General features: G+C 57.1%; 1 protein-coding gene and 1 non-coding gene across 2 annotated transcripts; both read left to right on the top strand.

The window, feature by feature from the left end:
* Positions 1-10,874: 10,874 nt before the first annotated feature.
* Positions 10,875-15,975, top strand: LOC141998828 (C-type lectin domain family 2 member D-like). The gene is made up of 5 exons (XM_074971807.1): positions 10,875-10,989; positions 11,153-11,251; positions 12,818-13,005; positions 13,937-14,040; positions 15,693-15,975. The coding sequence occupies exons 1-5, from the start codon at positions 10,875-10,877 to the stop codon at positions 15,844-15,846; spliced, it is 660 nt and encodes a 219-aa protein (XP_074827908.1). The 3' UTR covers positions 15,847-15,975.
* A 3,863-nt stretch (positions 15,976-19,838) lies between these two features.
* TRNAN-GUU (transfer RNA asparagine (anticodon GUU)) lies at positions 19,839-19,912 on the top strand. The gene has a single exon. It is a non-coding gene; the product is annotated as a tRNA-Asn (tRNA).
* Positions 19,913-26,313: the final 6,401 nt, after the last annotated feature.

A 26,313-nucleotide genomic window follows, 5' to 3' on the forward strand; every position in this document is an offset into this window, starting at 1 on the left:
AAAGCTGAAGCCACAGGATGGCAGGCCTGGGGAACGGGGCAGGTCAGCAGCCCCGGCTGACTGAATCCTCCCAATCTCTCGAGAGTGGGTCCAGCCCTGCCAGCAGGAAGACCAGCTTCCCACGCCCATGTGCCTCAGCCCTTCCTGCTCAGTCGCCGTCACCAGTCAGTCCTTGGCCTCCCAGGCTGCCAGGGAAGGGAGTAACTCTCGGTGGTGGCTCGGGTGACATGGACACTAGGCTATGGGGAAATGGGTGCAGCTCTGTGGGGCAGGAAAGGTTCCCAGAGGGCACTTAGGGGACTCTCCTGTCCTTCCCAGGAGTGATAGCAGAGCACCACATCCTAAGGAGAGAAGTCCATGAAGTCCAGAAGTCCCCACTAGGCTCCTTGCCACCAGGCCAGCGAATGGCGAGAGGATGGGAATGAGGCCCTGGCCCCCACCTCAAGCTCCTGAGTCGATTGCAGCTGCTTACCGTGACCCCCATCAGTTGCTGGGCTTCCCCCAGGAGGGAGTAGACGAGCACCAGCCCAGCCTGGCTGACACGCAGCAGGGGGTCGTGGATGGCCAGCACTGCTGTCTGCAGGAAGGATCTTTTCTGCCCGATGGAGAAGAATTTTCCAAAGACCTAAAACCAAGAGGACACGAGGCTCGAGCAGATTGCCCACAGCCAGCCTCCAAGTCCTGGCAGTACAATGGCCTCTAGTGCCCCAAAGGGCGGGGAAGAGAGTTGCTGTGGACAAGGCACTTCATTCCCCAGGAGGCTTTCAGGCTCCCAGGGCTCAGGGAAGCCCCTTTATTAAAAGGTCGCAGATGCTGAGGGACCAAAGCCTCCAGTGGCTCTTTTGGGAGGGCAATTTATGGCAGGGGCCAGGATGGGCTGGAAATGGATCTCTAATGTGTGTGAGCAGCCCCACTCTGCTGTGCAGGGCACAGAGACCACAGGGGACCCTGTGTTGCTTCCAGCAGAGAGATCTCCTGCACCTCAGCGGCTAGAGGAGTGTGTGTGTGTTGTGGGGGGCGAGGGGGTTGGAGCTGACAGACCAAAGGTCTCTTCCCCGCAGCTTAGTGATTTCTCTCGTTGCTGGGAATGGCCTCTGCAGCTCCTTGGTTTCTTCACAGGGAATCCAACCTGCAGCCTGACAAGGACAAGGAGACTCATGGCCCAGTCCCCATCCCAGACACTCCTCGGAGACTTTTCTTCCGCTGCAGCAATTCAGCTTGTGGGAGGCGGGACAAGCTCACGCAGTCTCTCTCACTGGGCGTCTGTGGAGCAGCGTTCTGTCGATGCTCTTCTCGATCCAGGAGCCACTCCAAGGCTGTGATGTTGTGGAAATCACCCATCTCACCTTTGACTCCAGTCTGGGGGCACTGTGTTACGGTGTGTTCGAAGGTTTGGATATTCTCACCACAGTTGTGAGACGGGGGCGGGGGGGTGTCTTTGATTTTCTACTTGTGCAGCAAGGAGCCACAACTTGGCTCAGTGACAATGTGCTTCTTTGGAACAGTGGCTGAGGTCCAGATACTCTGCCATTCCCTGGCCGGGTCTGGAGACATGAGGGGGGCGCATGTGGTCCATATTGGCTCTGGAGCTCACTATGTCCCCTACCCAGTTCCCAGGCTGGGGCATTCTGCTTCCTGACCAGCAATGGAATTGGGCAAAGCCCACCTCCTTTCTCTGCTTCTACAGGGTGCAGGGAATTAAACAAGGGTCTGATCAAGCAATCCTGACTGACTGACTCAGGGCTCTCCTCTCAGACACTTGGGGATCAGCCAGGAGGTCAAGGAGTACAGAGACACCCAGAGCCATAATCCTATCTTAACTCACCCACCCGGGGATCCTCCTTATGCCACGTAGCAATGCAGCCATGTAAGACACTCAAATCACGGCAACTAGCGAGGTTTCAATGTGGGACCTTTCGCACCAGCCTGTCCCACTGGTTGCTGGATGAGGAACTCTGAGCTGGAAATAAGGAGTGGGCTCTTTTCCTGTCTCCAGGAGGCATCCGCTGCAGCCAGCCACACTCCCTGAGCTGTCTCATGCCCTGGCACAGTGTCCTTACCTCCCCCACTCTGGCTGTATTCTTGTAGCCCAAGAGCCTTCTGTCCTGGTGCCAGTCATAGCACCAGAGATCTTCCGCGTCATGTATGGTCAGCCCTGGAAGAGAGAGAGAGAGAGAGAGAGACTTTTCTCATTCTGGTTGCAGTTTCTGTATCCTTTCAATCCCTTTGGTGGCTCCACAGTGGAGTGGAGAAGAACAGAGGCAGAGAGAGACTTGTCCTCCAGCTGGGGTCAGTCTGAGAGAAATGGTCGGGGGTCCCATTATCCACCTGTGGTCACTCATAGTCCCCTATTGGGTTCCGTGTCCCAGCTGGGTTCCTTACCCCTCTGTTGGAGCAGCAGTTGGTAGAGCCGGTAAGTCCCCTCCCTGGCCTGCCGGCTGATGTCCTTGTCTGGATCGCTGACAAATAGAGCCAGCTGGGCCACATGGTGACCCATCCTAGGGAACTCGGCTGAGATCTAATGGAAGGGAGAGGAGAGGGGACTCCATCAGCATTTTCCTGTCAACTCCCTGTCCCCCCTGGGCCAGAGGGCTCTTTCCCCTTAGCCCCTCTGCAGGAGATGCCGGGGGAGAGGAGCTTGAGATCGACCCTTCATTTGCTCTGCTTCCAAGGGAGCCCGGAACTTCTTTGGGATGCCAAGCAGGGGCTGGAACATAGTCCCCTTAAAGGCCCAGGGACAACACTGAACCAGGACAAGAAGAACTTGACTCAAGCCTAGCTCAGTCCCTGCTCTGACTCTGCCTCCCCATGAAGAACCCTCCTAAGCCACAGCCCCGGCAGCAGCAGATCCTGCAGCCCGCTGGAGCCAACCCGCCTCCGCCTGGAGCCAGCAAGCTGGGCTCGGAGGTCACTTACGTCAAACTCAGGGAGGGTGACTGTGTATCTCAGCAGGGCTGTGCTGCTCCTGATAGCCCTGGCTCGCTCCTGCGACACCCTGGACACGACCCACAAGTTGACATGCTGTGGGGAAAGGAGGCAGGTCAGACTCAGTGGCCAGGTGTACCTGCTTTGCAAATGAGCCCCCCATGACTCCAGCCCCAGGGGCCTGAGACATTCTGCGCAGGGGGGAATATGTGAGTCCTTGATGGCAGAGCTTTACAAGGGGATTCTTTCCCCCAGGATGCAGCTTGTACCCTGCAGGTCACAACTTCTCAGCGTCTCTCTAGATTGGGACAACGTTCGGGGTCGGGGATGGTCCCATCCTCCCAGAACTCCTGATTCCTGAACAGTTCACCAGAAAGGAGACTGAACCCTCGGCCCTTCCCTGCTACGAAAATCCTTGCAGGGATGTAGGGAGTGACTGAGAACACAATCCCCCCAGGAATTTCAGAGCAGATAAGAGGGAAGGGGTGATTCCCTGGGATCCTCCTGTTTCTCTAGGAAGGAGCCTGTGCCTCTTCTCTGAGAACCGTCTCCCAAATCTCATGCGGTGTGTGTGTTGGAGGGGTGGGGGAAGGGTGGGCTTTCAGACTCTCACTCCCCTAGACAGCCAGGAGCCCTGTGCTTAGTGCTCAGCAGAACCAGGCAGAGCTCTGGCTTGAAGTCCCATCTCCTTCCGCTGTCCCTCAAGAAGGAAGGACCTCACACTGCATTGCACTGACCTCCCCAGCCAAGGATGGCCCACTGGGGACCCATCTAGGAGGACAGAGTAGAAAATGGAACTTCCAGTCTCTCCTTACCAGTCCCCCAAAGAGGTCAGGTGAAATGGGGCTCACCTCCAAGATGAAGTGGAGCCTGTCTGTGTCTGGGGACTCTGCCAGCAGGTTCCCCAGCATGGCATCCAGGACCTCTGGGATGACTTTGTGCAGAGCCTGCAAAGCATGGGTCAGAGTTAGGGAACCTGGGCCTACACCTGCCACAGGATGGGAAGAGGGGTCTCTGGGAAGCACTGGGGAGACTCCCAAACATATCTCCTGGCCTCTCTCCTTCACATCCCACTGCAGGCAATTCGCAAGAACTGATGACACCTGGACCTTTGATCCATGAGCTTAGCAGGTCTCTGCAGAGGGCCTTGTAGGCAGAAGAGTAGGAAACAGCCAAGTTGCTATGGATGGAAGCTGGGCTTCTGGGCAAAACATGGCTTATGAAACAAAGAAAGAAAGAAAGAAAGAAAGAAAGAAAGAAAGAAAGAAAGAAAGAAAGAAAGAAATCCCCCAGGGAGGGGTAATCTCTTCCTTGCTGGAGGGAAGGATCCAACCCTGCAGCTTGTTCCATCTCCGCTACGCCACCCCTAAATCTGGAGCTCCAGCGAATCAAGGGAGCAGGGACCAAGGACCACTCTGGAAGAGCAGTAGGATGGAGGAGGAGGATGTACCTGGATGCCGGTGGTGTCCTTCTCCGTGCCCAGGGTGAAGACGGAGTGAAGGGCAGCTCGCAAGAGGTGGGTCTCTAGGGCTGGCTCCAGAGCAGGTTTCATGGTGCTGGCAAGAGAGAGGAGCTGCTATTAGACTGTGCAGTACGGGCGTGGGACTGTCGCCAACACGGACACCAAGCCACAGGGATAGAGGCACAGGCTGGCGAGAATGGAAACTGAGGCACTTAGCTAGGGAATGACAAAGCCAAGGCGTCCCAGACAGACAGTGGCAGGACAGGAATAGCTCCTGTTCCCTGGAGCCTGCTGCCCCTCCTGTAGCTGAGCCCGGGAGTGAGCCCCTCCCCAAGGCCCCTGTCATGTTATGAGAGTGAAAAGAACAGCCCTGCCAGGAGAGAGTGACCCTTCCCACCCCACCATCTCTGCCAGAGGCGCCACTCTTGGGAGGTGACCTGGGTGTGACAGTGACGGTGACTCCCAGCCTTGGGCCTGAGCAGCACTGGGGTGAGGGGAGCCGGCGGGGTGTGGGGGTGGGGCTGTCTCAGTACCAGAGGTTGCCCACTGCAGCCAGGGAGTGGGCGAGGACGGCGCTGGGTGACGAGTTCATCGGGAAGCTCCTCGATGAGCTCCTGTGAGACACGAAGGAGACAAAGCAGCGTGTGAGATTCAGGCCCGACTCACACCTCCCAGTGAGGAGATGACACAGCCAGTGCCCCACATGGCCAGCAGGATCCCCCACCACCTCCCGCTCCTCTCATTCCTTCCTGCCCATCAGACTTGTCCCCCTTCCCGGATTCCTGCCCAGCTCACTCCCAATCCCCTTCTCTCCTCCTCCCTCTCAAAACTGCCCCCATTCAGCCCCATCCCGACGACCGAGCTGGGACCATGTGATTCCTTGGCCCCCACTCTCAGCTGCCCTCCAGCCCCACAATTCCCCCCCTGCCCGCTACTGACCAATCTCAGAATTTCTCCCTTCTCTTATCCCAAGTCTTGAACCCCAGCAATCCTTGTCCTCTACTGCCCCCTCCAACACCACCCAGCCCCCACCCATTAGCCCGGCCATACCCCTGCCAATCCCGTGTCTCTCTCCTCCCTCCAGCTGCCGTATGGCGTGTCTCACTCACCACGATCCTCTTCACCACAGCCGCCTTGCAGCAGCGCGGCTCCAGCATGTCCTCCCCTCTCTCCCATGCAGCCAGACATGCGGGGTAGATGGCCTGAAGGAACAGGAGCTGCTGTCCCTCATCCTGGACCCACCAGGAGTGGGGTATAGGGAGAGAGAACCTGTTAGCTAGGGACCTTCCTGCCCCACCCACACCAGCTCCAGGGCTCAGGCCTCAATGGGGGATTGTGGGGACCCGTCTATTGTCCAAATTCCCCACCACTCCTACACAAGCAGGATCAGGAACTGGGACAGAGCCTGTGGGGGGAGACGACCTCGGCTGTTGTGGGACAAACACCCCCATCTTGGGGGTCCCACATCATGGATGTAAAAGGGCCCCATTAGGGGTGGTGGATCAGGAGGGACAAGACCCTCGGCAGGGGGTGGGGATGCTGGGAAGGGACAGGGAAATCTTGCTTCCAGCCCAGGTGGGGAACATTTGTACCTTATCTCTGCACTGGAGCTGCTCTCGGATGACCTTGAGAGTAGCTTCATCTTCGGCCATGTCCACCCCTTCCTCCTGCTCCGAATCCAGGGGGGTCCCTGCACCAGGGAGGGAAGGACAGGAGTGTGGTGGGCAGAGCAGGATTCAAGACCCCCCTTCCCACCTCAGGCACCCAGGGCAGATCAGGCCCCAAACCTCCCTCTGAGGGATGCCTTCAGCCCCCAACAGCTGCAGAAGCCCAGAGCAGAGCCCCCCTCCCCTGCCAGGACTCCAGGGAAGGTGCCTGTTCCCCCCACCTGGAGCAGGAAGGACCAACATGGCAGCAGCTCTTCACGCCCCCACCCCCAGGTCCCCGTGCGGAAGGGGCAGCTGTGTGATGGCTGCTGCTGTCCGTGGGGTTCGCGTGGCTCAGGCCAGACACCTGGGCTGGGGACCCCCACCCCCCGTATCCCTGGGAGAGCGTCTGGGCCCAGGGTGTTCACATCCCGTCCTCAGCCCTCCCTCAACCCAGCCTGGCTCCTCACCTGGAACAAAGCAGTGGCCTCCATCGGCCTGGCTGCTGCCAGAGGCCCAGGTGCTGCCGCTGTCCCATGCTGAGCTGCCGGTGCTGGGACAGGGACCTTCCCCCTCCTGGCCGGCGGGGGCTGGAAGGGCCTCAGAGACCGGGCAGGGCGATGCCTCCTGATGGGAAGGAGGGCTGGGCTCCTGGGGCCGCTGCTGCCCACACAGCAAGCCCCAGAGCCACCCTGCCCGGCGCCCCTCCTGGGCTGGGTCCTGTCTGCAAAACCGCAGCCTGGGCCAGCTCCACTGGGGCCTGGTCGGGGCCTCTCCCAGCTCGGCGCCTGCGCCGGGAGCCGGGTTCCTTTTCCAGAAGGCCGGGCACTTCCGCCATCTGGCCTGGACGGGAGCTGCTTCCCCACCAGCGGGGACGCAGGGCTTGCTCTGCCCCTTGGGAAGGTGGCAGCTGCTTCCCTCAGGCTCTGGGGCCACCTGCAGAGCCTTCCTCCGGACCATCCGCAGGAGCCTGGCCATCCTGGAACCGAGCCGGGAGCAGGGGTGAGTCTGGGCTCAAGGCAGCCTTTCACTCCTGGGCCTTTTCCGTCCCTCCTCCTCCCTGCTCCAGCCAGAGCCGCCCCCTCTGCCCCCATAGGAGTGCAGGGAGTGCCATCTACACACACGGGCAGGAGTTCATTGCATGATCTGCTCCCAACGTTCCCCCTCTTAATCCCTGCTGCTGCAATAGCCAGGAAGTCTCATCCTTTTCCAGCAAGGGGGTCAGTCCCAAAGCCCATCGGTTACTCTGGACAAGCAGCCCCCTCCTGTCGTCCCAGGCCACTCTCCCGCCCAGGCTAGAGAAGGAACAGAACCCAGGAGCCCGGACTTCTCCTGCGAAACCATTCCCCACGTCAAAGTCACAAAGACCCTAAGCACAGGAAGACCAGGGCCCTCCTCGTTCCCCATTGATTTCCAGGCTCAGCAGCTCACAGGGTCTGGCCCAGCTCAGAGACTCTCAGCCTGGGGAACAGTGTCCCACAAGGGAAGGGCTGGGAGCCCCATTGCTGGAACCTTTCCAAACACACCGGAGACGGCTCTGGAGAAGCCCCTGCCTGGCCTAACAGTGAGGGGCTCTTGGGGGCTGTTGGCAAATGAAATCCCCCTTTGGAGATAGTCTCTCCCCCTGTTTCTCCTCTCCCCAGACAGACAGGGGAAGACACGGAGGAACCCGAATGCCACTCACTTGCTCTCAGTGATGGGATGATGGATGGCGGATGTTCAGGGTCAGCAGACGTCCCTCGCCCTCCTCCTCACTCTCCAAGCCCAAGGCAGGCTGGAGAGGGTGGTGACCTCAGGAGTTACCCTGCCCAGCCAGCAGGCAGGGTGATGACACGAGGGCGATCGACTGGCTGTGAAAACAAGAGTCTGTCTTATTGCCAAGGGACGGAGAAACTCAGCCAGCAGCAGGGGGGTGCAGAACACTGCCCTAGGGCGGAGGTGACAGCGCCTCCAGGATCTTGACATCCCAGCACTTTACACACCTTCCTGGAGCCTCCCAAACCCGTTGGGCTGTAGCCATGGGACCCCAACCCTACTGATAGCAAACAGGCCTCAGCTACCAGCTCAGGGTCACACTGAGTGTCAGAGCCATGGATGGACCCCTTCACTAACCACTGCCGCACACTCCCTCCCACAGCTGGCAATTGAAACCAGGCCCTAATGTCTGGTCCCCCTGCCTTTGAGAGGGAGGGTCACTCCTGCTTCCATTGCTGCCTCTTGATCTGTGGGACTTTGGGCAAGTTGCTCCCCCTCTCTATGGCTCTCTGGGACTCACATCCCTGAATGGCCTTTAAAAAAGACAATGGTTAAAGTTTGGCCCCAACTAGTTCTTGTTTCTCGAGACTAGCCATTTTAGCAAAGTTTAGAGTTCTTGACATTCAGCTCCTGGAAACATCCCTTTCTCCTTCGCAGACGGCCTTACCATCCCTTATCTCACCCAGGCTCACTGCTGCCTGGAGTTAGAGAATTGACCCTGTTCCCTTTGGACCTACCCAAGGTGTCACACAGCAAAGCGGTGACGGAGCCAGAAAGAGAAGACAACAGTCCTGACTCCTGTTCTAACTAACAGACAACAACCCCCGCCCCCCGGAGGCAGGGATAAAGCCCAGGAAATAAGGTGTGAACATTTGCATAGAAACCGTTTTCTGTCAGCAAATCCATTCAGACAAAACCACTTTGTTTCTTGAAATCATAACAAGTAGGAGGAAAATTCCTTGCAAAAATATTTGTTTGCAAAACAAAAGCATCTCCTGTCTGTCACAGCGCATTAAACTGTCTCGTCGTACACAAAGGGGAGACACTGTGCTGGAGAAAATTAGATGAGATGCTTCAGTCTGAGCTAAGTAGTTGCTGCTCTTCACAATTTCAAAAGAATAAAATACAAATCAAATCGAATATTAGGTCATAATCTGCTATGGCTCAGTGTGATAGGACACCCCCTAGTCTGCACTGCTCCGAGTGACACTCTTCAGTGGATCTCCAGCATCCACCCATGGCGAGGTAGGTGGGAGAGGATTGTTATTCGTACTTGACAGAAGGAGAAACGAAGGCTGAGAAAGGAGCAGTGACTTGTCTTAGCTGATGCAGCCAGTCAGTAGCAGAGTTGCTCTCAAATGAGCTACAGACCAACAATTGTTCCTAGTAATTATTCAGCAAGTATTTCAGAAGAATTGGAATGTTCGAGAGGATCATGAACTGCTCCGAGACAATGAATGGAGAGCAGCTGTCCACACTGGTCAGACATATAACTGGTTGTGACTTATTTGCTTGGTTATAAAAGAGAACAACAAAGATCAGAGTTTCCTCCCTGTCAATAGCCCCCTCCTCAGCCAATCAAGGTGGAGACTTTGAGGGTTGGGAGGCTAAGGGTTCTCATCAAATAGCCCAAAGAATGGCCCTGGTCACCACTGAGGGGATCACTCTCGGAGCACTAGTCTAGTCTCACCTCTCTGTGAGGGCCCCCTACAACCCCCCCCCCCCGGCCCCCGCTCCACCCACAGAGCTCCTGGTGGTGGGAGGAGAGCAGAGGAAAAGGACAAAGGAAGCAAGAAGAGAAAGATAGGAGGAACAGAGGAAAAGGGAAAACAAAAAGGAGAAACCCCAATGTCCCCAGTAATTCTAAGGGACAAAGTCCTAGGTCGGAAATAAAATACTGCCCCCACAATCTAATGTTTTCCTTTCCTAAAAATCAGCCAGCACCTGATGGATCAGACTGAACAGGTTCCAAACCTCTCCGAGGCTCTTACCTTCTATACAGGGACGTCTGTTTTCAAGCAAAACCACTGAAAGAAAAGGAGAAAACTCCGAAGAGGGTCCTCCTTGCGCTCACGTACGTGCAAGTGAATGCTCTCTCAGTCCTCCGGGAGAGACCTCGAGAAGGAGACGTGCTGAAGCAAAGCCACAGGGATCTCCGAGGTTGTCCCTGTCCTGCACCCCTGTCCTGCCTGGCTGATGTCAAGATCTCTCTGTGAGGTCATCGCCTCCCCACCACCTTTGTCCAATAGGCTGAGGTCCTGCCAAAGGCCCTTGTGATGTCACTGCCACACTCACCCCTCCCCTGCAGTGCTGATGTCCTGCCCCTCTCCAGCTACATTGGATGTTTGAGCTGCTTCCCCTGGATCACCCCACGCAATGAGCATTCATTGTGGGCTCAAGCCGAACACAGTAAAACATCAGAGGCTTCTCCCCATGCTACGCTCAGTTTTTCATCAATTAGCAGACTTTATGGACAGAAGAGACAATTAGAGCGTGTCATCTGACCCCCTGCATATCACATGCTTTCTGTAGAGCATAGGAGCTAGTTTTTGACTACACACGTTCCAGAAAGGCATCTAGTCTTTATTAGAAGACATCAAGAAGGGGGGAATTCCCACCACTTCCCTTTCTAGTTTGTTCCTTTGGTGATTCATCCTCACGGTTGAATATGTGTGCCCTCTTTCGAATACGAATTGGTCTCTTTTGAGTTCTCAGCCACTGGGTCTTGTTATGCTTTTCTCTGCTAGATTAATGAGCCCTTTAATACCCGATATTTTCTCTCCATGAAGTCACTTCAACACTTCAATGATGTCACCTCCCGATCTTTTTTATAATCTAAACAGGCTGAGCTCTTTCAATAGCTCACTAGCATCTGCCAGGAAGGGAGTCCCCACAGAGGGACACCGTAATCTTCCAGGGAGGGAAAAGGCTCTCACTGCCATTTCTTAACCTCATGGGGTGTTCTCCTCCTCTGCCAAACCCACCCCTATTTCAGCATCTCCAGGTGCCTGAGGGAGCAGGAACCAGAGGCCATCCTGAAGCTGGGACAGAGATGGAGGTCGATAACCTACCTGCCCGTGGTGACCATGGTGCAGGACAGCCCTCAGGACATGCGAATGCAGCTCCAGATCTGGGAGCAGCTTCCCTTTGCTGGCACGAGACCTTGCAGGTTGCGGGGGGTGAGACAGGCACTAACTTTTGGTAACCCTCAGTGGGATCAGAGGGTAATGGTTTGTAGAAAGTGGTGTTGGAGAGCTTTACAAAAACGAGACAAGAACGGTGCATGTTCCAGGGCAGCTCCAGCCCCGGTGCTGTCAGTGAGACGTGTCCCCCCAGCCCTGCCTGACGGGTCTTTCTGTTTCAGACCCTCCTTGTAACTGCAAGAAAAGTCCAACCCGTAGAGTTGTGGTTGCACTGATAGCTGTATCGTCTGCTTTGATCGCTGCCATCATTGCTCTGGCAGGTGAGTTCCCAGCTTCCGCCCTGCTCCCTTCCCCTCCAGCTACGATCTCCGTGCATCCCATTCCCCCGTGACCTACCATGCTCACTCTCTCCTCCCGGCCTGTCTGGCTTTTGCCCCTGGGACAGAGGATTCCTGGGGGATGTTCCTCCACAACCCTCCTCCCGCTCCCTCCCAGACCCCTGCACCTGGGCACTCTCTGTGTCGGGACGATCTGACTGACATTAGCCCCCCCAGCCCATCTCTGAGCACTTTGGGTCCAAGTCACCTTTGCCACGTGCCATGAAGCAGTCCCTGACCAGGGTGTCCAGTGGGACAGGGTGCAGTGCAACCCTGAGCCCTTTGCCTTCCCTGTGTTGCTCTGAGGTTACCAGCCTGGCCTTTCTGGATCTTCAGGTCACGCCTGTGGCCGGGCGGCAGGTGCTGCCGTGTTATTGAAATGAGCCGTAGAACTCAGTCTAGACCCCTCCACCAGCTCAGTGTGGAAACCCACCAATCGCTGAGCTTGGCCAGGAAGGGTCCCTTAGCACCATTCACTCCCCCAGGCTGCCCAGACAGCGTGTGCTCATGCAGAGGGCGTCTGTTTGCCGTGAACATGAACCCTGCTGTATCCCCTCCGTCGTCTGGGGCAGGGCGTGCTGGAGACTGTCGGGGGTGGGATTTCTCTATTGCCCTGGGATCTGATCCCTGGGCCCCAGGAGGGTTTAGCAGCTGGCAGAGGGGATTGAATCCAGGTCCGTCTGCATTAGGAATCCTCTGTGCCGATGTCATGACGTCCGTGCAGTTGAATTGGTGCAAACCGCTAAAGGAGACGCACCGCACTGGTGCACAAAGGAGCTTGCCTTGGTGCAGTTCGCTGGAGGAAGTTACCAGAGCGAGCCGCACTGCTCCAGCGCATCTCCAGGAGGTGTTTGCCCTGATGTCACTGCGTCACTGTGATTATACTGGTGCAGATTGCTCTGATACAGAGGTGAATTAAGTTCCATCATTCCTGGCCCACAGTGCAACAGGTCACTTCCCGTGGCTGTGGTGTCTGGCGCCCCCTTGTGGCTTTCATGTCCCTGAGTGAAAGTTCCCACGTTCTTCTCAGTTGTTCACCTGCTGTTTGTTTCGAGGTTGAACGTCCAGCTGTTGATCTTGTGCCTGGGGTGAAATGCTCTGAGCTGTGTCAGTCCCTCCCAGGCTGGCAGTGTCCCTGGAATCCTTCTTGGCGGCAGTCAAATAGTGTCAAATACTCCAGCAAGAACCCTGGGGGTAGGAGGCAGCGTGATTTTTGATTGCATCTTGGAGCCTCACTTGTGTTTTTCAGAACTTGGTTTCAGTGTTTCACTTTTTAATCTGAGTTAAAATAACTCAGTTCAATAATTTTTTTAAAATTAGGCATAAGTATCTATCTAAAGCTAAACCTACTGGAGACAATGACGTCTTGCTCTTTTTTGTTACTGTTCTGATAAATTGGTATTTTAAAATATTTGACCATTTGGTTTTTTTATGACACATTTGACGAACCAGTCAAATGCCCAATTCTAGGTGCAACTCTTACCCTCCATGTTACTTTCTCATTCTCAGTGCTGGCGTCTAAGCTTTCATCAGCTGATCTGTGCCTCCCTGCTGGCCCTGCTTGCCCAGACGGCTGGATGGGATCCCGAGGGAAATGCTACTATTTCTCAGAGACGGAAGGGAGCTGGACTGACAGCCGGAGCCGCTGCTCTGCACCGGGTGCCTCCCTGGCTGGGATCGACAGTGAGCAGGAAATGGTGAGAGATTCTCGAATTGCCATACACTGATCTTGGCACAGCGGTGGCTGCTGCAGTAGGACCTGGGCTCTGCCCCGTGGGGTGAGGAGCAGCTCTGACCCCTCCCGTGCTGGGAGGCCAGAGTGAATGAACTTCCAGCGGCTGAACGCCAGCCCTGGCTGGGCCCAGGGCCCTACTGTCTGTGTGTGATCACAGGGATTGCCCATTCTCTGCTGCCCCCCTCCCCAAATAGGGAGACAGCTTCTGTCTAGGGCAGGGCTGGCTCAGGCATCTCCTGGCCTGCTGGCTGCTGGAGTGGGAGGGAGAACCCAGCCAGTGCTCCTGTTGTGGGGATGGGAAAGGAGCAGCCAGCTGAGGAGGGGGGGGGAGGGGATCCTCTCACATTGACCCCTCCCACTTCAGCTTGACTCGCTCCCTCCTCCTGCCTTGATGTGGTGAGTGGGGGGCTGCTCTGTGAGAAGAGACGTCTCTGCAGAGAGCTCAGACCCAGCAGCTGCCCCCAGCCCAGGGGGACTTGGGGTGCGGGTGACTGGGAGCACTGGGGTGGGGCTGCTCTGTACCGGGGGAGGATTAATACTGCCTGGGTAATCTTGTACTTTGCAAAAAGGAGGGGAAACACCGCCCCCCCAGCCGAAAATAAACTGAGCACCCTTCAATATGGGGGGAGGGGTAGCTCAGTGGTTTGAGCATTGGCCTGCTAAACCCAGGGTTGAGTTCAATTCTTGAGGGGGCCATTTAGGGATATGGGGCAAAAATGTGTTGGATGATTTAATTGGGGATGGGGGTGGGACTAGAAGATCTCCTGAGGTCCCTTCCAACCCTGACACTCTATGAATATGCGGCTGGGATTCTCTGCGGCACAGAGCCCTGGAGGGGTGGGGGAAGCACCGGAGCTGGGGCTGATACCTGCTGTCCCTCGGCTTTCTTTAAGGCGTTCCTGCTGCGCCATAAGGGTGTCCGGGACCACTGGATCGGCCTCCGGAGGGAGCAGGGTCAGGCCTGGAAATGGGCCAACGGCACCGAATTCAACCACCTGTGAGTCTCTCTCACCCTCTGGACTAATGCCCTGGGCCTGGGGATGCTGGTGTCTGAGCTGTTTGAGTTCAGGGAGATCCACCATTCAGCGCTGGTGAAACAACCAGACCCGGCCCTGGTCCGTTCGCGTCCTGCGTGTATCGGAGAGCGACGGGAGCCGGCGTGTCCCTGAGCTCTCGGCCCCTCCCCGCAGCACGGTGCTGGGCCGGAGACAGAGCCCGCCATAGCCAGAGGTGCCCTCGCAGCCCGCTGGGATTTCAGCGGGGACACTCGCTGTTCTCCCCCAGCCCTCTTCAGCAAGGTCCATGGGGTGTCTGACCCCCCCCCCCCCGGGGAAAGGAGGCAGCAGGGAGCTCAGGTTAACAGTGGCTGCTGGAGAGGGCAGCATGCCGAGCACTGCATGGCAGGTGCAGGTCCCGCTGGGGATTGCAGCCGGCAGGTTTGAGTGACTTGGCTGGTGAGGCCTCTGAATCCGCAACAAGGCACCGATGTTAAAGGAGCCTGCGGTTCACAGGTGCTGCACGCCTGGGGCTCCCACTGGAACGGGGTACAGTAGTGACGGCTGCCCAGCCAACACCCCGCGATGGGTTTCAGTGGGCTCCAAGTGTGATCACAAAACCTTGAGCCCGGAGCAGGGTTTGAACCCTGGAATTCAGCACTAGAAGCATGAGCCTCTGCCATAGGAGCGAAAGAATCCACTTCTTTAGCTGAAAACCCCCCCGATTGATAAAGCTCTTATGCAGGCCAGCCATTAGAGGGGGATGGAGACCCCCCACTTCCCTGGTCCGGGTTACTTCAGTACTTTGAAAACTCAGGCTGTTATGGTGCTGGGTCAGGGCTCCCCAATGGACAGTCCCCATTCTGCTGTATTGGACCCAACCTTTGGATCCCACCTGCTTCCAGCCTCACTGGGTCTGAATAGCCACCAGACACTGTCCCGAGTTTGGGCCTCTGTGGCCCTCTCCTGGGGTACAGATTCCCCGTCTGGTACCCTCCTTAGGAGGTGGGACCCTGCAGATCAGCTGCTGTAGGACCCAAAACCAGGTCTGAACCCTCCCAAACCTCCCGAGAGGCATGTTGTCCCTAGAGCTCCACCCTCCGCTCCAGATGAACTCTGGGAGGGTCACGTGAGGGTTACAAACAAGGCACACATGCTTTCACAAAGGAACTTCTTCAACACTCTCTTTTTTCCCCCATCCCCAATGGAAAGCTCAAGAGTTATAGATCAATGGAAAAGGAAACCCCTGAATGCAATTTCCTCTTTCAGTGTCATCTTGGTTCTGCTCCGTGTGTTTCAAGGAGGCGAGATCCCTTCTGCCCCCCGCTTTTCCTGCTCGGTCATCTGGTTCTGGTGATGGTCTGCCCCTCTTGTTAGAGGACCGGTCCCTTTTGACAATCAGTCTAACAAATTCTCTCCGTCCTGCTGGGGACTTTCCATTCTCCAGCACCCCTGTGGGCTACTCAGCATAGAGGGTCAGGAACAGTCAGCGGTTCTGCAAAGCCCCCGCTGTCCTGAGCTCTGTTCCTGAGGGGCTGGGAGAGTAGCTGCTCTGCACTCCGGCCTGCACTGTGGAGAACAGCTCCCCTGGCTGGGACTGGTGTGAAATGCCCGGCCTCTGCCTGACTGCAGCTCCCTGGCTTCTGTGTTGCAGGTTTCAGATAAGAGGAGGAGGTGACTGCGCGTATCTGAACGAGGAGAAAGGGGTCAGCAGCTCACGGTGCTACATGGGAAGACGGTGGATCTGTAGCAGATCTGAGGTATATGTGATGAGAAAAGAGACTGCATTGGAAGGGAGCTCTAAATGAGACTCCTAGAAATGACACTGATCCAACTCACACCTACTTGAACGAGCCAAGTCCCCATTCGTCAGCCTGGCCAGGATCTCAATATCAGGCAGCGGGGCCCTCAAGCAATAAGTGTGTCTCGTTTAAACTGTGGATTCTTCGTATGTGCCTTCTGCTTTTGAACCTTTAAACTCAGGGTCACATTGTCAAGCTTTTCTCTGCAGCTGAGAGGGAGTGATCTCCTGAGAAGGAGTCTCAGCCAGACGCTGGGGAAATGAGAGAAGGGAAGGCCTTGTTCGTTTAGACTCCAGAACAGCATTTCTCAAATGCAGCCACCAGCTGAGTGTTTTGCAGCCACAAGAGCCTCCAAAGTGCCCCAACAATCCCTGAGATGTTAAGTATTAAAGGTGCCTTCTAAATGCCATAAATCCCAGTGCGCGCTCCCTTTTACATAGCACCATGCCGGCAGAGCTGAGCTACATCGGTGTGGTTTTCTTTCAAGTCACAAAGTGTATTCTTTGGCTAAGAACATAAGAAGGGCCAGACTGGGTCAGAGCAAAGGTCCATCCAGCCCAGTATCCTGTCTGCCGACAGCGGCCAACGCCAGGTGCCCCAGAGGGAGTGAACCTAACAGGCAATGATCAAGTGATCTCTCTCCTGCCATCCATCTCCACCCTCTGACAAACAGAGGCTAGGGACACCATTCCTTACCCATCCTGGCTAATAGCCATTAATGGACTTAACCTCCATGAGTTTATCCAGTTCTCTTTTAAACCCTGTTATAGTCCTAGCCTTCACAACCTCCTCAGGCAAGGAGTTCCAGAGGTTGACTGTGCGCTGTGTAAAGAAGAACTTCCTTTTATTTGTTTTAAACCTGGTACCCATTAATTTCATTTGGTGGCCCCTAGTTCTTGTGTTATGGGAACAAGTAAATAGCTTTTCCTTAGTCACTTTCTACGCACCACTCATGATTTTATAGACCTCTAATCACTGTGTTTACATCTCATGTTACTATAGCTCTGTAGGTGGCTATGGGCCATGTCACTGCATGCTGTTTGGGTAGGTTGCGATTGTTCATCGGGGGGAGGTGAAAGAGTTAAAAATGTGACTGGGTATCAGAAAGTATTTCAAATAATCTAGTGCCAGAAAATGACCTTGAATGTGACAGCAGGTGGCTCCTCTGGGACCTTCTGCGAAGAAAAGCAAAACAGAGAAAGAAAAAGGAACACTTCAGCACCAGGGGGAAAGGCGGTTTCCTGTGTTTCTGAAGCTACCCGATCCCGTTTCTGAGCAAGTTGCAGTGTGAGAGAGAAATTCAGCAAATTGAAATGTATGTCGTGCAATGTCCCTACAGCACTCGTGCAAGGGAAGTTGAACCAAATTACCACGGTGAGTTTCAGAGGCACAAGCTGTTAAATGATGCAAAAACCAAGCTGAAAAGACAACAGGAACGGCTCAGATTTTGTTGTTACTATTATCATTATTATTATTACTGGGCTAGGTTGATTGGGTTTTTTGTTTGTGAAAGAAATTTTGGACATATTGGCAGATACATTCTCTCATTATTATTTCGACTTCTCTTATGTAAAGGATTTTTAAATTTAGTTCAGAATTGTTGTACAACCCTCCACCTTTGACCAAAAAAGCAAAAGAAGAACAGAAAAGACAAGACTGCGCAAAGCACAGGTTTGTTCTGTGTTTAGGTCCAGTAAAGATAAGACACAACTGTACCTTATATTTATTATTGAGTCTGCAAAAAATCCCTATGTAAATATGCAGATGTAATTTATTTGTTTTTTCCTACAGTTAGTTAAGTATTGTCAGAGCCGCATGCTGAGGCTGCCAAAAACTTGTGAGAACCCCGGCGCTAGAAAGTGTGAGGATTTGGTTTTCTATGTAACCTTTACTTTCCAGTATTTATTCACTCTCACTTGCATCTCTCTTCATTGATAATAAACCCATTCCTGTTCTCTGTATATCTAAGTGCTGTGTGCTCAATAGAGTGGTTGGCCTGAATTGAATCTTACAAGCTGCTGTGGACCGCGCCTGTGGGATTAGAGTCACAGTTCTGCATGTGCTCCGTGGAACGGGCTGAGCACTCCGGAGGGACGCTCAGAGGCTTTGGGTGTGTCTATCGCTAACCTGTACACAGAGAGCGAGGCCTGCAGGGGGCTGGAAGGTCAGGCCTGCGCTGCCAGGGGTGGTGGTTTGAGAGAGCTGACCCATGGCAGGCCTGGACAAGACTCCCCCAAAGGTGCCTCGTATGCCTGCTAGGAATCGCTCAAACGGGCACACGTCCCCGGCTCATTCCACCCCTGCACCCCCCAGGTACAACCCGCACAAGGCATTCTGCCAGGGGCAAGGAGAACACCTGTGCTTCTGTCCCATTCCTGCTGCTTGCCCGGAGCTGGGCTGCCTGCGATGGGTTTTCAGTGTTTGCTACTTTCAGTGGGTTTAGCGTGTGAGTGGATGCGGGAGGAGAAAGTTGTATCCCGAGGGTTTAGGGAAGCATCAACCTCCACAGTCCCATGAAAGCCGTGGCAAATAAAGTATGTGAGGCGGTGCAGGGTGGTAGTTCACATTCCCCCGCGTATGTCAGCCTGCAATGCAAGGATGGGGGTGCACCAGACGTCTCTTTTCCTTGCTCGCCTGGACCCAACCCCAGTGATGATAGGGGGGATTTCTGGTTGGCTGTACCAGGCCTGCTACCCAGCAGTGTCTTGAGCCCACTCCCAGTGAAAATTCTCACCCTTAGTCTCACAAATAGGGTGCAGGCCGTATCAGGCCATACTGGGGTTGGCATTAGCACCGCTCACCCCAGGGCCCTGGGCAGCAGACGGTTCAGTTACTCAGTTGGTTTTAAGAGCCATGGCAGGAGAGGGGAGGTAGGAGCCCCTTAAAACTATATTGGGCACAGACAGGCTCTTGAGAAGTTTGATTTGTCCCATGGCCCCATCCCCACTCTGCCCCTTCCCCCAAGGCCTCACCCTCGCGTCCCCTCTTCCTGCACCTAGGGGGTCAGGGCCCACAGCAGGTGTGTAAGACTAAGTGACGCGTGTGTGTGTGACAGAGAGAGAGGGGTTAGATAATTTCTGTATTGATAAACGCAAGAGTTCAAAATGAGTCGGGCCTCAAAACTGTGAAACCCACTTAAAAATCATGAGACTTAAAATACTAAATGCAGAGTTTTTTATCTGCTGGTTTGTGAGCCTTTGGCGGTCATGGTTTGGAACCAGGAAGAGTAGTGTCATCCCCAGGGGGAGCCAACAGGGCCAGGGCAGAGAAGGGTGTACAGGTCTGGGGGGGGGCCGCAGGGGGGCCCAGGCCCAGGTGAGTTCAGTTTCAACAGCTGGGGGTGTGGTGCAGGGTACGGGGAGACTGAGGCACATGTGCCGGGCTGGGCTACCTACACTCAGAGCCCTGGGTATAAACAGAGAGACTAAGCCTAAGCAATTGCTTGGGGCCCCCAGCAGCTCAAGGGGGGGCCCTAGTCCCTTTTTTTAATTATAAGAACTTGTCTGTTTTAGTATTGGGGGAGGGGCCAAAAGGCAACTTGGGGGGAGGGAGAGGAAGGAATGGGGCGGGTCAGAGCCTCTCCGCAAGCTGGGGAGAGAGAGAGAGAGAGAGAGACAGACACCCCCCCCACCACCACCAGTGCCTGTCTTCCCACTTCCACATTGTAAGGTGGGGGGGGGAGGAGGAAAGGGGGGGCCTGAGGGGAAAGGGTGGTGCAGGGGGCAGGGCCCTGGTTCAGGCTCCAGTGGTTCCCCCCCTCCCCCAACACACACACTTTTAGGTACTTCCACTGCCCCGGAAAGCCGAGTGTGGGGGGACTGGGCTGTCGCCCCTCCGCAGCCAGCTGCTGCACACAGGGCCTGCCGGGGAGGGGCTGCGGCTTGCTGGGAAGCCGAGCCCGGGCAGCGATCGGGCTGCTGCTGCCGCCCCTCCCCAGCCAGGCTCTGCCCAGCAGCTGGCTATGGCCGCTTGCTCCCTGCCTGGGGCCTGGCTGCCCAGTCTCTGTGGCACAATCGGTTAGCGCATTCGGCTGTTAAGCGAAAGGTTGGTGGTTCGAGCCCACCCAGGGACGCGGACCTGCTTTGGGGGGTAGAGATAGCTCAGTGGTTTGAGCATTGGCCTGCTAAACCCAAGGTTGTGAGTTCAATCCTTGAGGGGGCCATTTGGGATCTGGGGCAAAAATTGGGGATTGGTCTTGCTTTGAGCAGGGGGTTGGACAAGATGACCCGCTGAGGTCCCTTCCCACCCTGATAGTCTAGGAACAGGGGGAGGGGCGGAGCAGCAGGAGGACACAGCCGGGCCCCTGCCACCCACATGTCTGGAAGACGCTCCTAATAAGGTATCATACATCGCTTTGGGCCGGTTTCCCCGACAGTCTATAGCAGGGGTGGTCAAACTAGGGCCCGCGGGCCAGGGGACCCTCCTGCCCGGCCCCTGAGCTGCTGTCCCGGGAGACTCGCCCACTTCCCCGCAGCCTCAGGCCAGGCGCTCTCCCCGGCAGCTGGCTACGCTGCACTGAGCCGCGTCGGGTGGGGGCTCCATCCCGCTCCCCGATGCGCCTCATATGGATCATTCCGTGACGGTGTCCCCGGATCTCGCGGTGCGGCGTATGTAAGGCGGACCCCCACACCCAGCGCCAGCCATAAGCCCGGGAGCAGCGGCACAAGAGCGGGGAGCGCTGCGGGATCCTGACCGGCTGGAGCCTCTGCTCTTCGCCCGCTCCTCGGGGGCAGACAGCTGGGTGCGTTTCCCTTCGGTGTTGCTGACCTGCCCAGCTGAGCGGGGCTGCAGCCGCGGGACCCTCTCCCCGAGCCTGGCGGCTCCCGGCGGGGCAGCCCGTCCCCTCGCTGCTCCCTCTGCCCGCCAGCCGGGTTCGCTCTGAGCCCGCTCCAGGGGACACGAGCCTGGGCGAGCTGCGAGCCGGGCTCCGGCTGCCCGCGGAGCGATCGGGGGCTGGGGGTCTCCGCCAGCAGGTGAGGAGGGGCTGGTGTCGTGCACGGATCGGGGAGGGGGCGAGCAGGGAGGTGCCGGGTGGGGGGGGGAGAAGAGCTGGGTGGGTGCATCGATCACACTGGGGAACCCGGGGTCTATTGGGGAGGGGGCTGTGCGCTGACCAGATGGGGGAGGGGGTGGGCTGGGTCTATTGGGGTGGGGGCTGTGCGCTGATCGGGAGGGGGAGGGGGCGGGAGGGGGCTGTTCTCTGATCGGGTGGGGGTATTGGGGAGGGGGCTGTGCGCTGATCGGGCGGGGTCTATTGGGGAGGGGGCTGTGCGCTGACCAGATGGAAGGAGGGTTAAGGGGGGCAAAATAGGCGGGTAACCTGCAGGAGCTGAAGTTGCCTCCCGAGACAAGAGCTCCGCTGCTGGGCAGCAATCACGAGCCCGGATCGTTTTGGGGTGGAAGGGGAAATGATTTTTCTCTGCAGTGAGGGAAGACGTCTCCGTTGGTCCCCAGGGCAGACTTTGTTTCTTTGTCTTTTAACTGATGGGCCAAAGTGTCCTAACGCCCCCTCTGAACTGCCTCCTCGGGAGCGTCGCGTGTCTCAGCCCGCCGTGTGGGGGGGTCCGGGGCTGACCCTCACTTGGGGTCCCAAGCGAGCCCTGGGGACGAGGCGCTGAAGGACGGGATCTTAGTGGAGGGCAGCTAAAGAGATTTTATTCTAGCAAAGCGCCAGCTCTCTGCCTGAAGCACCGATCTCCTGCCTGCTCTGAAATCCACCCGCTGACTTGGAGCCTTGACAGTTTGTGTGCCTCGGGGGTGGGGGGGGGGACGACGCAGCAGGGAGGGGGGAGTGTTGACCTGGGAATGTGCCCTGGGGGTGGGAGACCTGAGAGCCTGTCACCTGAGCCTGGAGGGGGAGGGGGAGGTAACACCTCTGCCCAGGAATGTGGACGGAGGCTGCAGCAGGGAACCTGCTGGGTGGGTTTAGTTTCAGTTTGGGTCTGGGTGGAGGAACACAGGGAACCCCAGGGCTGGGGTCTAAGCTCCCTGCTCCCCCAGAAGGACTTCACTGAGGGGTCCTGGGTGTCCCCACAAGCTCTGTTTTGGACTGTGTTCCTGTTGTCCAATAAACCTTCGGTTTTACTGGCTGGCTGAGAGTCTCAGTGAATCCCAGGAAGAGGGGTGCAGGGCCTGGACTCCCCCACACTCCGTGACAACTGGTGGCAGCGGTGGGATCTACTGCACCCCGTGAACGGCGCTTCCTGCAGTAAGTGACTGGGGAACAGTAAAACGAAGGGGGATTGACGGGGACCAGGCGTGCTGAAGATTCAGAGAGAGACGGTTCCAGGGGTCGGTTAACCCCTGGGAGTGTGTGACCAGAGAGAAGGACTTTTGCAGTAACAGGGTCCCCCGGGGGATTGCAGCGAGCGGTCCCAGGGGCGGAGGAGTCTGCAGCTCGACCCTGGCAAAGAGGTGGTGACCTCAAGAAGGACTGGCACACTAGGGGCTTCTCCTGGAAACCGTGGAAAGCTGCCCGGCCTGCGAGTGGCCAGCCGGGAGATGTACGCTAAACGCCTTAAGAGTGACCTGGTGGAGCTGTGCAGGCAGAGGGGGCTGCGCATCGGGAGGTCCACCAAGGAACAGCTGATTGCCCAGTTGGAGGAGAGGGATCGCTTGGATGACCCGATCCCTGTCCTGGAGGGAAGCTGCCCGGGGGACGCAGCGTGGGCCCTGGGGCCTGACCGGGCTGGGAGGGGTCAGACTGCTGCCGAGGACATCCCGAGACCCTTCCTACCTATGCCTGGGGGAAGGGTTGTGGGAAGCCCAGCAAATACCGAGGGCACCCTGACCCCAGCAGCCAGCAGGGGATCCTCCCGGCGGAGCTCCCCGTCCCTGGAGCGGATGCGGCTGGAATGGGAGAGGGAGATGAAAATGAGGGAGCTGGAGGATCATGAAAAACAACGTCAACATGAGGAGAAACAACGTCAACATGAGGAGAAACAACGTCAACATGAGCAGGAGGAGAAGGAGAAACAACGTCAACATGAGCAGGAGGAGAAGGAGAGGGAGCGTCAGGAGAAGGAGAAACAAAGACAGCATGAACTGGAGCTGGCCAGGCTGAGGAGCAGTGGGGCCCCGGCTGCGGTGAGTGCGGGGGGACCCAAGACTGCAAGGAGCTTTGATAAGTGCTTCCTGGCCCAGCGGAAGGAGGGGGAGGACATAGATAGCTTCCTGACGGCCTTTAAGAATGCCTGCGAGATGCACAGGGTTGACCCTGCAGACAGGCTCCAGTTCCTCACCCCCTTACTGGACCCCAAAGCCGTGGAGGTGTACAGCCGGATGACAGGGGCAGAGGCAGGGGACTATGAACTGTTCAAACAGGCCCTGCTCTGTGAGTTTGGGCTGACCCCCGAGATGTACCGGAGAAGGTTCCGGAGTCAGCGTAAAACGCCTGAGGTCACCTACCTACAACTGGCCAACCGGATGCAGGGATATGCCCGCAAGTGGACAGCGGGGGCCCAAACTAAAGAGGACCTGCTTGACCTGATCGTACTGGAGCAACTGTATGAACAGTGCCCTTCCGACCTGAGGCTGTGGCTGGTGGACAAAAAGCTAGAGAACCCCCAGCACGCAGGGCAGCTGGCCGACGAGTTTGTGAACAGTCGGTCAGGGGGTAGCCGGGAGGAGTCCCAAAAGAACAGGCTCCCCCCGATGCAGAGAGAGAGTCACCATGGGGCCTCCCAGCGGGGAAATAGGGAGAACCCCCTCCAAAGGGGAACGCCTGGCATCGGGCCCCTCCGACCCGCTCGAGGGGACCAACGTGACCTGAGCTGCTATCACTGTGGCCAGAGAGGCCATGTACGGACCCAGTGCCCCGGGCTCAAGGACAAACTGAGCAAACCCAACCTACCCAGGGTTAACTGGGTAGGGACTCAGCTGGACGAGGGGCAGACGACCCAGGAAAGGGGGGCTACCAGTTTAGCACCTGCTCAGGAGGGGAGAGTACCCCCGGCCAGCTCCGCCAGAGGGCCGGATGCTCCGGACTCAGGGTGCTCAGTTTACAGGGTGGGTGCGGGGCTGTCCCTCCGGAGAGAGTGCCTTGTTCCCCTAGAGGTGGATGGGAGGAAGGTCAATGGATACTGGGATACGGGGGCGGAGGTGACGCTGGCCCGGCCCGAGGTGGTGGCCCCAGATCGGGTGGTGCCCAACACCTACCTGACCCTGACGGGGGTGGGCGGGACCCCATTTAAGGTGCCCGTGGCAAGGGTACACCTGAAATGGGGGGCCAAGGAGGGCCCCAAGGATGTGGGGGTACACCACCATTTGCCCACTGAAGTTTTGATGGGGGGAGACCTAGAGGACTGGCCAAGCAACCCCCAGACCGCCCTGGTTGTGACCCGTAGCCAGAGCCGGCGAGGGGCACTGCACCCTGACCTTGGGGAGGGTACCACACCGGAGGCGCAGGACCCTACTCTGGTGGGGAGGGAGCGCCGAGGGGAACAGCTCAGAGAGGCTGAGGCCTCAGACCTGACCACTGAGGGGGAACCGGGCCCCATCCCTTCCCCAACCGCTGAGTTCCAGGCCGAGTTGAGGAAAGATCCCTCCTTGCGGAAGCTCAGGGACCTGGCCGACCTCAGTGTGGGACGGACCACGAGGAGAGGCTGCCAGGAGAGGTTCCTGTGGGAGAAGGGGTTCCTGTACCGAGAATGGGCTCCCCCAGGGGAAGGGGAGTCCTGTGGGATCAGGAGGCAGCTGGTGGTCCCCCAGAAGTATCGCCGCAAGCTCCTGTACCTGGCCCATGACATCCCCCTCGCAGGGCACCAGGGAATCCGGCGCACCCGGCAGAGGTTGCTACAGAAGTTTTACTGGCCCGGGGTCTTTATCACCGTCCGGCAGTATTGCCGATCCTGTGACCCCTGTCAGAGGGTGGGGAAGGCCCGGGACAAGGGGAAAGTGGCTTTGAGACCTTTGCCCATCATAGAGGAGCCTTTCCAGAAAGTGGCCATGGACATCATGGGGCCTCTCAGCAAGACGACCCGGTCGGGGAAGAAATACATTCTGGTGGTGGTAGATTTCGCCACCCGCTACCCCGAGGCAGTGCCCTTAGCTTCCATTGAAGCAGACACCGTGGCAGATGCGCTCCTGACCATTTTCAGCCGAGTGGGGTTCCCCAGGGAAGTCTTGACAGACCAAGGCTCCAACTTCATGTCGGCCCTGCTCCGGTGCTTGTGGGAGAAATGTGGGGTCCGGCACGACTGGGCCTCAGCGTATCACCCCCAGTCCAATGGGCTGGTGGAGAGGTTTAATGGGACGCTAAAGATGATGCTGAAAACATTTATGAACCAGCACCCGCAGGACTGGGACAAGTACTTACCTCACCTGCTGTTCGCGTACAGGGAGGTGCCCCAGGAGTCTACCGGATTTTCGCCTTTCGAACTGTTATATGGAAGGAGGGTGAGGGGCCCCCTGGACCTGATGAGAGACGAGTGGGAGGGGAAGGCCACTCCCGATGGAGAGTCAGTGGTGGAGTATGTCCTGATCTTCCGAGAGAGACTGGCTGAACTCATGGGCCTGGCCAGGGAGAATCTGGCCAGAGCCCAGAGGAAGCAGAAGGTCTGGTATGACCGCACGGCGCGGGCCCGGGCCTACGCCACCGGGGATCAGGTGATGGTTCTCATCCCCGTGAGAAAGAACAAACTACAGGCCGCCTGGGAGGGCCCTTTCAAGGTCGTCAAGCAGCTCAATGAGGTAAACTATGTGGTGGAGCTGTCGAACCGGGCGCACCACCGCCGGATGTACCATGTGAATATGATGAAGCCATATTATGCCAGGGGGAATGTGGTGTTGGCCGTGTGTGGACAGTGGGAGGAGCAGGGAGATGACCCTTTAGTAGATCTGTTCCCTGGGACCAGAGCTGGTTCCCCCCTGGAAACAATTCCCCTCTCGGATCAGCTAACCCCTGCCCAGCAAGCTGAGGTCAGGGGGGTACTGCATCCGTACCGACAGCTGTTTTCCAACCAGCCTGGACGCACTAATCTGATTGTCCACCGGGTGCAGACGAGGTTGCACCCGCCGATAAGATGCTCCCCCTTCCGAGTCATGGGGAAAACTGCTCAGGACCTGGAAAGAGAGGTCCGGGACATGCTGGCTTTGGGGGTGATCCAGCCATCGGCCAGCCCTCGGGCCTCGCCGGTGGTGCTGGTCCCCAAAAAGGATGGGTCGGTCCGGTTCTGTGTGGACTATCGGAAGCTCAATGCCATCACTGTATCTGATGCCTACCCCATGCCCAGGCCGGACGAGCTCCTAGACAAGCTGGGAGGAGCTCGGTACCTTACCACCATGGACCTTACAAAGGGCTACTGGCAAGTGCCGCTGGATGCAGATGCCCGGCTGAAATCGGCCTTTATCACCCCACTGGGGCTCTATGAGTTCCTGACCCTGCCTTTCGGCCTCAAGGGAGCGCCGGCCACCTTCCAGCGCCTGGTGGACCAGCTCCTGAGGGGGATGGAGAGTTTTGCCGTGGCGTATATT

The sequence above is a fragment of the Natator depressus genome, chromosome 14 (genome assembly GCF_965152275.1).
Source record: "Natator depressus isolate rNatDep1 chromosome 14, rNatDep2.hap1, whole genome shotgun sequence".
In the NCBI taxonomy this organism is placed as follows: Eukaryota; Metazoa; Chordata; order Testudines; family Cheloniidae; genus Natator; species Natator depressus.